At 46.4% G+C, this 12,270-nt stretch overlaps 1 protein-coding gene across 9 annotated transcripts in view; it reads right to left on the bottom strand.

The window, feature by feature from the left end:
• Positions 1–12,270, bottom strand: part of BANP (BTG3 associated nuclear protein) — a 260,745-nt gene that overhangs the window by 229,470 nt on the left and 19,005 nt on the right. For 6 of the 9 annotated variants that reach the window (XR_007514665.1, XR_007514664.1, XR_007514666.1 and 3 more), the window contains 2 exons: positions 9,449–9,540; positions 6,353–6,552 (listed from right to left, as the gene is read on the bottom strand). Coding sequence is in view for 5 of the 9 variants with exons in the window: in XM_049864295.1 (XP_049720252.1) it covers positions 6,353–6,552; positions 9,449–9,540 (292 nt within the window). In the remaining 4 variants the exon portion in view is untranslated. Of the gene's footprint in view, positions 1–5,535; positions 6,308–6,332; positions 6,553–9,448; positions 9,541–12,270 lie in introns of those variants that run through there. The other 3 variants (XM_049864301.1, XM_049864300.1, XM_049864298.1) reach the window with 3 other exon arrangements.

The raw sequence follows: 12,270 nt of genomic DNA, 5'->3' as shown, positions 1-12,270 counted from the left end.
TGGGAGGTGTCACACACAGAACCGGGCCACCACATCACTCAGCAGTCTCACAGCAAGATGACTGAATAAATTAGCACTAAAAGCTCTTCCAATATCTAATGAGCAGAATATAAAACCAACCCCCAAAATAGCCAACTGCACCAAAGACATGGGAGTGACCTAACGCAATAAACTCCAAACCCAGATGCCTAAGAAAGACAAAATCCTGGAGCAGATGGCGCCGGGAGGCTCCGGCTCTGCCTGCCTGCGCCCACCCTGGAAGCCATCCTTGTAGGTGAACAAAACTCCTCCTAAATCAGGAGAGGAACAAGTTGATGAGAAAAATGCACTGTTTCTTCTTATGCCCAAGGAGCTACAGACGTGGCTGCTAATGAACAAGCCACTAACAGAGAGCAGACTGAAGTCAAGGCCTGACTCCCAGATGGAAGCAAACACTCCACAAGAGCATCCAACTCTATGTGACCCTATGGGGAATGAGCAACCCTGGTTCCGGATACCCCAGACATTCAGAAGACACCCAGCACCCAGATCCTGGCATCCGACTCTATGTGCCCCCATGGAGAATAGGCAATTCTGGTACAAGACACCTTAGACATGTAGAAGACACCCAGCACCCAGATCCTGGCATCCGACTCTATGTGCCCCCATGCGGAATAGGCAATTCTGGTACAAGACACCTCAGACATGCAGAAGACACCCAGCACCCAGATCCTGGCATTCAACTCTATGTGCCCCCATGGGGAATAGGCAATTCTGGGACAAGACACCTTGGACATGTAGAAGACACCCAGCACCCAGATCCTGGCATCTGACTCTATGTGCCCCCATGGGGAATAGGCAATTCTGGTACAAGACACCTTAGACATGCAGAAGACACCCAGCACCCAGATCCTGGCATCTGACTCTATGTGCCCCCATGGGGAATAGGCAATTCTGGTACAAGACACCTTAGACATGCAGACGACACCCAGCACCCAGATCCTAGTATCTACCACCATTCCAGAACACAGATGCTCAGAGAAGACCTATCTTGTGCCAAGAAACTATGAGGGCTGTGAAAAACCAAAACGGCCTTTCCACAAATACCCTTCAGTGTTAAAAAGAAAAAAAAGACCTTCTGAAAAATAAAGCATCAGCAATCAACTTATTAGAAGGAAAGTATAATACTTCTTGATCAAATATTTCAATTCTCTGTGGGTCAATACCCAGCTTTGAAGGAAAAAAAACAACAATTTTCCCATCTGCAAGTTTTACTGAGACATCTCACTGAAAGAAAAACTTTAAAATGGTAAGAAGAATTATCAAGAAGTCTCTGATTGTTTCAAAATAGCAGAAACCCACAAAAGCTTTTAAAAATAAGTTTTTCGAAATAAAAAGCTCAAGCTTTTAAAAATAAGACACGTGAGCATTTCTCTAGTTAACAAATTTGTTGAGGTAATGAAAACTAACAAGCCAAGCACACCTGGGTTAGGAGCTGCTCTCTGAGAGATCAAATCACCTGGCTCCACAAGACACCATCTGGACAACCAGACACTATTGCCAGATCTCTGCACTGAGCACAGCTACGCTGGCCCTGGGCTGTTGCCAGCCAATACGGCCCCCCACGTGGCCCCCCACGCAGGCTCAGCTTGTCTTGCTTGTGTTCACTCTTCAATGCCTCTGTACCTGGTTCCATTTATCTACCTGAGTACACCTATACATGCTCAGGATCCCTTTCATGTGTACTAAACGTAGGCCCCTGCTGAGAAGGTTGTCCCCAACACTGTCCCAAAGCTATTCTGATGCTGGCATTCAAAGGACAGACAGACTACATGACTGATGACCAACTTCACACAGGGCACTTCTGCCGTCTTCCATTGCCAGTATCTCCTCAAAAACACCTTTGAAGCTAAAACCTCTTGTTGCTGCACCTAAAATTACAACTGAGCAAAACCTTCATTTATTGTATACTTGCAGGAAGAAAGGCACCTGCCCAAAAAAATGAACGTCAAGTACATTTTTCTCTTCCCAAAGTAGCACACAGTTGTTGGCTGAAACCCCATCTAAGCAACGTCACAGACATTTTTATTGTGGCAGGGCCATAGATGTCTACGACAGAGTCCCACGCATTCCCTAGGGACGTCACTGAAACTGGAAAGACCTTAGAGGTATCTGCACTATCCTGAAATGACGCTCAGATTTCCCGGCACACCGTTCCCAACAAATTCAAGTGGGCCTTGGGAACTCCTATTCTTAAGAGTATATGACTCGAATATAAGATAATCTATGACTTTTATATCTCTAATTTTTATTTTAAATATGTGAGGCCCAAAATAAATAATTCACAGGAATATCCTATTACCCAGAATATTAATCAATTTTTTAAATGTTTTTGGAGACTTTTTTATGTTCCACTGCTCACATTTAAGAGATAAAATTCTCATACATGTATTTGTGTTTACAAATGAGCAGCTAATTTAAAAAAAAATTTTTTTGATTGCAATACTAGGATTAAATTCTTATCCTCTAAAATTTCCCCCAAATTTCTTGTGGACAGCTTTCAACTGTTGGCAGTTTGTATTTCCCATTTAAAAATTATTCAAATCCATCCTATCCTAAATTCTGCCTATAAGAAAGTAGGGGAAAAAAAAAAAAAAAAGATTTTTCCTCTATTACTCTTAATTTTTATAAGCAATGGTTTTATTAGCAATATGAATAAACCTCATGACTAATAAAAAATAACAGTGCATCCCATCACAGGTTAATTTTATCTTACCAATCGAATTCTTTGAATCCATACAATCTAACTGATTTGGATTAATCAGATGGAAGGCCTGTGTTGAGATCAGAAACTCTTACTTTACCACATGCTCGGGCACACAGAGAAAGCCACGGCAGGGCTCCAGATAGCCGCAGGTCCCCGATGGTGGTGAAGGAAGTGGAAATCCTGACCAGGAAGCCTGCCGTCACCAGAACACAGAGATGGCGGCTCCTTGCAGCCTGGAAACGTGCCCCAGCTGAGGGAAGCTCTGTTGTCAGAAGACTGAAAACTCAGAGGAACATGGCTCACCAGACAGGGAGTGCAGACTAACATGGTGTGGGTGGCCAGTCTCTCCCGTCACATCTGCCTTGGTGAGGGTGGCATCTTTACAAGATCGATAACAAAACCGTGAGGCTAAAGGAACCCAAGAGCAGGCCTCTGTTACCTCCTTCTTTTCAAAGATAAGGAAACTGGACACTGAGACTCAAAATGCTTATACAGCTTGGTCAGGTCACCCAGCAAGACCTGAACCCACGGATCTTGGGACACGCAGAGGCTGTGCTCCTCCCCACACATGACGCTCCCTCCAGAGATCTACACGTGGAACACCAAAAACGCCATTCCAGGGATCCCACACACAGCTCAGCCCCCTGGAATTCTTCCTCCTCAGCTGTGCAAAGGTACAAACGCCCACCTGGCCCTGGTGAAAGGACCACAGATCATGAAAGGCAGAAGTGGAATAAATAAGATTCTTATCAACACTTCCCCTAACTCATGAAGGTTACCCCCTCCAAACACAAACAAAGAAGTGACAAAGGACCAAGGGCTGTCCTCAGAATATGCAGCTTCTTGTCAGCAGGAAGTATGTCCTTCATTCATCGCTTCACCACTTAGGGCAATGGCTCTCCATAGAGGTGCCCAGGAGGGTTCTGACAATCTGCTGGGACATACCTGGCTGTTATAAATAGAACATACTGCTAGAACTGAGTGGGAACAGCTCGAGGAGGTGAAGACATCCAAGGACATCAGGGAGGTGAAGACAGTGACGAGACAGTCACACAACATATCTTCCCACACCAACTTCAACAGTCCTCAACATTCATATGAATGAAAAACATGCTTCTCGTTCTCAGAGCCTAGACCCTTACTCCAGCCTACATTTATGCACAAAATAGTTTCACGTATTTTTAATATAGCCTGAATTTTGCAGAAATTCAGCTTCTGTGTGAGTCTGAGGGAAACATGCTTTGTGTTGTCTGAAGCTTCATCCAGAACTGCTGACCGTGGTGGAACATTCCACTCCCAACTGGAAAGCGGCCATAGCATCCGAGTCCCTATACCAGAGCCCTGGATCAGACACCAGGAAGCCTCCCACTCATCGCAGGGGTTAGGCACCTGGCTTATCCCTTACATCTTCCAGTGGGATCTGCCTGGCCATTTACATATGAAAATACATGTTATTTTATCATCATTACTTCCATTTCATCCTCCTTTACAGTACACTTACAGCATTATGTTAATTTCCAAATTACATTTTTTAAATGCTGTGTTTTAGAAGAAGGTGTTGGGTCTGGCAAGGTGGACCTCACTGCCCGAGGGCCTAGGACAGAAGCTGGCACACGGATCACATGCAACCAATGTCTGCTGGCAAAAACCAACTGGTGAGCTGTGACAACACGTACAAACACATGTAAGAGGCCCCGTCTCAAAGTGACATCAGGAACAGCCCCCATCTTCCTTCTGGGTACAGATACTACATTCAACCACCACCAGGTGGACATCAGGTGTGGAGGCCATGGGACATTTCAGACAAGCCAGGGACCTCCGAGAGGGAAAACAGGCACTACTGACCACCAGCAGGCGTGACCTAGGCTGTCCCAGACAAACCAGATCGATGGCCACCTTGAAACTGTGGCATTCGAGTGGGCATCCCAAAACTAAGGAGTGAAGGAGCCCCTCCTGTCCCTGCCCATGCCCCCACAAGTCCACAGAGCACTAAGCCCTCTCAGCCACCAGCAACATAGCCGAGCAGTCCTAGTAGCAGGAGGCTGGGTCAGTTCCACTAGACTGGTGCAGCCTCCTGGTCTGCTCCCGCCATGTTCCACCCCACTGACACTCCTCACATAGGGCAGGAGGCTATGGCTCCCCTCATCTGTGCCTATCATGCTCCACCCCACCACCCGCTCCTCACACGGCAGCAGACTGCAGTTCCCCACATCTGCACCCACCGTGTTCCACCCCACCGCCCGCTCCTCACACAGGGCAGGAGGCTGCAGGTCCCCTTATCTGTGCCCACCATGTCCCACCCCACTGCCCGCTCCTCACAGGGCAGGAGGCTGCAGCTCCTTTCATCTGCGCCCACCATGCTCCACCCCACCGCCCGCTCCTCACAGGGCAGGAGGCTTCAGCTCTCTTCATCTGTGCCCACCATGTTCCACCCCACTGCCTGCTCTTCACACAGGGCAGGAGGCTGCAGCTCCCTTCATCTGCGCCCACCATGTTCCACCCCACTGCCCACTCCTCACACAGGGCAAGAGGCTGCAGCTCCCCTCATCTGTGCCCACCATGTTCCACCCCACCGCCCACTCTTCACACAGGGCAGGAGCCTGGAGCTCCCCTCATCTGCGCCCACCATGTTCCACCCCACCGCCCGCTCCTCACAGGGCAGCAGGCTGCAGCTCCCCACATCTGCACCCACCATGTTCCACCCCACTGCCCGCTCTTCACACAGTGCAGGAGGCTGCAGCTCCCCACATCTGCACCCACCATGTTCCACCCCACCGCCCGCTCCTCACACAGGGCAGGAGGCTGCAGCTCTCCTCATCTGCGCCTACCGTGTTCCACTCCACCACCCGCTCTTCATAGGGCAGGAGGTTGCAGTCGGTTCAGAAGAACCTCAACAGAAAAGCCCTCGGTGAAAAATGTTCAACATTCATCAGGTACAAGACAAATTCTTCCCACTACCACAAATCTGACTCCTTTGTATCCAGGTGTGGGGGAAGGATAGAGGACGATCCCTGTGCCCGGAGCCTCTGCCTAAGCTGGCCCCGTAAGCCAAAGTCTCTGAGGTATGCCATACACTCACAATACATTAGCAGGTCAAGGCTTTCTAGAAAATCTTTCCAATCTTAAGTAAACTTCTTAGAGAGCAAACGATTCACAGTACACAAACTACTATTTCTCTAGGAGCAGACTCGGAATCTTAAATAAATAAGCACAATAAAAACTACAGACTTGAGCAAAAAGTTTGATATAGTAAAATGAAATTTATAAAAGGCTGCCTATGAAGAAAAAATACCTAATTGCTCGCCACAGAGTGTAGAGAAAAAAGGAGAGAAGCTAATGTACACCCCCAAAGACTGGTGGGCCAGCTGCAAAGCACAGCTGCCTCCGCCTGGCTCACATCAGAAAGGAAAATGTGACAACAATGCAGGTCGACCAGGACTGCCTAACTAGACTCAGTGCACGACGCTGTTCAGGCCAATGCCCCCACGGAGAACTGGTCTCCACAGAACCACAGCTGAGCAGGCGGACCTGGGTTGGGGCAGGCAGGGCTTTCTGGAAGCGCTCTCTACAGACAGTGCTTCCTCACCTTACCGCGGGCATCCTTACCACCGCACTTTGTTGCAGGTCTGTGTGGCTCCGAGCGGGGAGCCAGCCACCATGGGGACTTGGATGGGGCTATGCTGCTTGTTGGTGACCAGGTCCAGCTTTTCCTCTAGCGACTTACACGTCGCCTCTAGCGCCTGCAGCTTGGCTTCAATGCTATCCAACCGTAAGCAGATTGTCTGGTTAATGGAATACAGGAATGACTGGAAATGAAAAAGAGAAACACTTAGAATGGGCATCCTGACCTTCAGTGAGACAATTAAAGGAATGCCTAACAGCGATTTCCTCATTTCAGTTGCTTCTATCCCTGCGGTTCAGTCAGCCCTTTAGTTATAAGCCAGAAACACTTGAGTAAACAAGTTGAACTTCTTTCTTAAAACCTGACCACTTAATCATGGCTTTACTTTTATCTGTAGCTGCAATTCTTAATTACGCTTTAGTCCATATAATAAAACACTTGGGTAATCTTTAATGTTATTAAATTAATCAGTAAATTACACACAAAACTGGCCAAATATTTCCAGCCATGAAAACAGATAACATCTAACATCAAAACAGCCTGCAATGCCCTGGCCTTGGCTCAGCGAGTTCACGTTTTGCCCAGCTGCTGCGGAAGATGAGGAGATCCCGTGTTTCATCTGATCTGAGCGGCTGGTCACGAGGGGCCCTAGGAGCTTCTTGAACAGCAAGTCTGCCACCTACTGGTCCATATCCAGTAGTGTTTGTGTTAGATAATGAAAGCCAAACCCAACCCATAGCCAGGTGGAGTCAATTCTGACTCACAGCGACCCTACAGGGCAGAGTAGAACTGGCCCAGTTTCCAAGGAACGCCTGGTGGATTCAAACCGCCGACCTTTCAATTAGCAGCCATAGCATTTAACCACTATGCCACTAGGGTTTCCGTTAGATCATTAGGTCTCAATTACTAACTCAAATTCATTCTAGCAAGTCGGGATATGCATAACTCCAAACCCCAAAAACCAAAACCCAGTGCCATCGAGTTGATTCCAACTCCAAACCTAGGAAACATCAAATATGCTAAATGGACGGGAAGGTACTTAGCTTCCATGGTTCCCGTTGCTGCCACCAGTCAACGGGAATACAGGTCGAAATGCATCCATTGTGTAAGAATTCTACCATGCAACAGAAACACTGGTCTCCTGGCTCACAGGACTAAGGTGCTCATGAGCAGCAGCTTCCTAAAAGTTTCCTTGCTCAGTTTAGCTGCAAGGCGACACCTGACTTGAAATGGAATCTCTGAAAATGATGAAGAGCTTGGTTCATCTCCCTCTCTCCCTCTCTGCCCTCCACCTGGATGAGTGCAGTGCCCAAAGCAGACCCATTAGAGGTAGCAGATGAGGCCCTGTGGGTCCCTCTGAGTCACTCTGGGCCCAAGACACTGGGCAAGGGGAAGACAGCTGTGTTTCTACCCGACTGTGTGGGGCCTCCAGCACTCGCTGACATCCTGTACCCCTTTCTGCTCTGAGTGGATCTGCAGAACATCAAGATGACAGCAAAATCACACACTGCCTGACAGCTGACATCAAGGCCCAGGGGGAGAAGAAAACGATGCTCTTATGCAGTGAGTTCGAAACAGACCGAGCTGACCTTCTGAAGAAGTGCATTTGTGTAGTTTCCTGGTATAGGTGGCAGTGTGGGCCCTCGATGAGGTAACTAAAATCTAGCCTCGACCTCCACTGCTGACCTCTCACCACTGCAAAGGCACAAACAACAAAGTGGCCTCAAAGCAGCATGTAAAAGAGGAAAACCAGCCAGTCAGTACAAGGTTGAGCCATGTTCAAGTGCTGACACTCAGTCAGCTTTAACAACAAAGGTAATTTCACACAGCTCAACCTGATAGAAGTCATCCTGAGAAGCAATTATTAATGAGTGAATTCTTGAGATAAAACTGTTAACCCCACCATCTTTTATAATTTGAAGACGCCAGTCATCTGGCTCCTGAACTCTTTAGCGGCAATGAAACCTTATTATTTTAATTCTGAATTATAAATATTCTGTCTGGTGTTTGGGTGAAAATTAATTACATATACATAAAACAATTTACCAAATAAAGAAGCAAGCAGTAGGGAACAATGTTTTTAAATAAGTCTTTTACACACAAGTGATAGTAATCATAAGCCATTCAGATCTATTCATTAAAGAGTTCTTGGCAATTTGGTAGGCAAATTTTTTCAAATCATACACGTGACTATACATGTTTGGCAGTATTAAAGTTGTAGGCAATGCCAGAGTTATTAACAATGAGACCAGAAATAAGGCAGAAACATTTTCATTTATTTCCTTTATATGTTTCAGTATTGTTTAAGTCATTTACAACAAATGCGTCTTTATTGATAAATTATAATCGTATTTTATTTTAAAACATGGAATCACTGAGTTGGAATCAACTGGACAGCAACTAACAAGTGCAAAGACTAATGCAGCCACCTTCTATCCAACTGGTTTGAAATAGAAATTTTATTATGAATATAGTTTTAAATCATCCCACGCATGTTTAAGCTAACGCTGCTTTTCCCTGTCAATAAAATGAATTGGATATTTCTAAACAGACACTCTGTATAAATAGAGGAGTCCCTGGGTGGCTCAAACAGTTAACACACTTGACTGCTAACCAAAAGGTTGGTTGGTTGGGTTTATCCAGAAGTGTGTGATTATGTGAAAAGGTTACTTTCTCACCTGCACTGCTTTCTGAAGTTTCTAGCATCTGCTCATATCTATCTCTGACTCTGCAAACACTAGGACCAAAGAAGTAAACTCAAGGATCCAAAAATAACTGACTGACGGAACTGGTGGTTTCCAAGAACCCCATTTAGTGAATTTTAAATTTTAGGTCATTCATATGCTAGTACATAAGTACTTCCTTCTAGTGGAAAATATTAGCCAAATGAATTTCTTACTTTCCTTCCACTCACAACAGGTGGCTTACAGACTGCTGGCTCCGCAAAGCACCAATGGGTGCAAAAGAGACAGGTCCTGCTGGGCAGCAGCCTCAGTCTACACGATGTTTACTCTCCATAAGTCCAAGAGGAACAGGTGACTTCATACACCATCCACGATAAAATGTAATCGTATCTTTACCTTTATGGAGGGGTCCTGGCAATTGATCTCTAGTCGCTGGCGTTTCAAAGCAGGTTCATCTTCATCCGTCACTACATGATTTTCCAAGACAACTGGAATCGGTGATAAAGACCGAGAGTTAGCCTTTCATCTGAAAGGGTCTACAGAAGAGTCTCAGTGCTAAGACAGTAAACAGCACTGATGCCTGGAGGCCATGTCTCTAAATGGCAAAACTGATTTCAAATGATATCTTTTTACAGTTTAAAGTTAAAACTCTCAGTCAGGCAGAAAATAGGATCCCTCTTTAATCCCAGGAAAAACTGAGATACTAGGTACATGATTTCCCTAATGTACCACTGTGTCATCCTAACATCTGGATGACAGGCTTCTCATTAGATGCTCTGTGAAGCCACCTGCGTGAGTGGCCTCATGAGAAACCCAGGTGATGATGATGGCTTCTTCCCAGTTTTACAGTCAAGTCTTGTCTGCTGGCTACCTCATTTCAAAAGCAAAACCATTCTTAGAAAATTACATGTTCTTATATGTTGATAATCAAAATAGTCTTACCAAGCTAAATTACCTGTCCCTCCCCACAGTGCAGCTGAAATCAAAGCCCCCTCCTCCTCATCAGCACCTTCCTGTTGCTCCCCACAGGTTCTGTAAGGACACACAACTCAGCCACTCAGGGCCTGTCACCCTGGCCCTGACCTCCTTCTCATCTAAAACTAACCACAAAAGCAACATGAAAAATAACCACAGAATCAAGGACCAAAATCGGCCATGATCCCAGCATCGATGCAAACTGCCTTTCTCTCAGTGATGCCGTCTAGCCTTTTTCCCTAAAGTTATTGGATTGTTTCGAGTTACGTATTTACAAGTACAGACAGAATTTTATTTGTCCTTTTTTATTGAAATTGTACCATACATGTTTTCCCACTTGCCTACAGTATATTCTTCTTCTCCCTCTTCCGGCCTGGGGTAATCTACGCCAACTGTCTGCCGTGGCTCTCTTCTAGACACACTCGCACATGGAGGCAGGTGTGTTACATGCAGAAGGGAGGGGCAACCGCTTCTCATCAACAGATTTCCCGTATCTCTTCTCTTCAGTTAGCAATCTAAGACGGACATCCTCCAGGCCATAGCTTTAAGGCACTCTTTCTCACACTAAGGCCACTTTGTGACTCTACAGAAATGAGTGCCAGCATCTGAGCAAAGATACGTGTGTGTGTGTGTGTGTGTGTGTGCACACAGACATGCAGGCCCCGCCTGTCCCTCGCGGGGGAATAAGCTATGGCACGTGCACACTCTTAAACATGCTCTATGTTTCAAGTGTGCCCCCACTACAATTAAATGGGACTATCCCACCACGGCCAGACTCTGCCGTACTCTGACGATGCTGCGTAACTATGGCCCAGCTCATTCTCTTCCAGCCTCCCCATGCCACCATTGCCCCGACCACCTTCACTGAGGGAAACCCACCCACCATCCAGGACCAACTCAAGTGCCACCTCATGGGCAAAGTCACTCCTCGAAGAGCTGGAAGTTACTCCCTCTTACACTGTGATGCCAACGGTGTGAGCTACCCACCGCGAGCAGACCCCCCTCCATCGCACCATCCCCGCCAGGATGCATGTAGGCTTGGCAGGGAACACCTTCTGGGCACTTGGACTCCTTGCCTGTCATGGTAGGGACACGGCACACACAAGGAAGTCAAGTAACAGACACTTGTGGTCCTGCCCCCACCACAATCACAGCGACTCGCTCTGACAGGTTTTATTCACTGAGGTTTCAAGTAAGATCTCAGTTTTTTAAAAAAGAATGCTGAGGCCTTTTTAAGCCTGTACATACAAGAGGGTTCACCTCAGAACTCTACACTATGGAGACTTCAAACGGTCCTACGGGTCTAACACGAACCTCCCACAAAGTCCTAGGCAAGGGCAGTTAAAATCTTACCTACCCAGAAGTAAATTATCCCAAACTCTACCTTGCAGAACCAGCCAACAACGAAAAGTGACAGGAAGCATATCGCTGATGGTAAAAACCCCTGCCTGCAAGGTCTGGGGCTTGCCAAAAGACAGCTGCTCAGGATCTGATCCAAAGCCTATTTGCTCTCATTGGAGACCAATTACACCAGGACAGGGAGAATGGAGACAGACCCCAGCAATCATTTTTCCAAGTCTTTCAATTTGCTTAAAAGAAAACAAGTCCAGAGAGGTTAAGTGGCTTGTCTGGGGTCACATAGCTAGCGTCTTTGTAACTACAGAAAATAAGAATCCACGCACCTTGGCAACTGCAAGTCCCTCAAGGTTGTAAGCCAAGAGCAGCAAAGCGGCCATGTAGAAGGAAGGCCGGCTGTGGTGTAAGGACAAAGGGCACTCACACCGGGTGTGAGCACTGGACGGCAGGGGACAGCTATTTCTTCTCTGTTCTCTGCTCAACTGTGCATGCACTGCTCGTTCTAATTCTGTGCTCATCGCTTTCAGAATTAGACCAAAGAGCTTTTCACGTTCGTATTAAAGCCACCACGCTCAACTGGAACGAGAGGCCTAAGGGAAACAATGACCTCGTGTGTGTTCCGACAGGTATGGTCAACACACATGCAAACGCTGGGAAGAATCTAAGAACATTTTGTTTTAAATGGAAATAAGAAAAGCTCTAAGGACGTGCATGCCGACAATTTGAAAGCAGTTCTTTCTCTAGGATTATGGGAACTGTTTTTATTTCTTCTACTCGCTTAACTATACTTTGAAACGTATACTTTGAAAAATAATTTTTTTAAACATATACTTTTAAATCTGCAAAGTCTATATTTTAGAAACGAGGAAAAAGCATCTTCCTCCATC

The sequence above is a fragment of the Elephas maximus genome, chromosome 21, assembly GCF_024166365.1.
Source record: "Elephas maximus indicus isolate mEleMax1 chromosome 21, mEleMax1 primary haplotype, whole genome shotgun sequence".
NCBI lineage: Eukaryota > Metazoa > Chordata > Mammalia > Proboscidea > Elephantidae > Elephas > Elephas maximus.
This window is presented reverse-complemented; position numbering and strand designations above follow the sequence as displayed.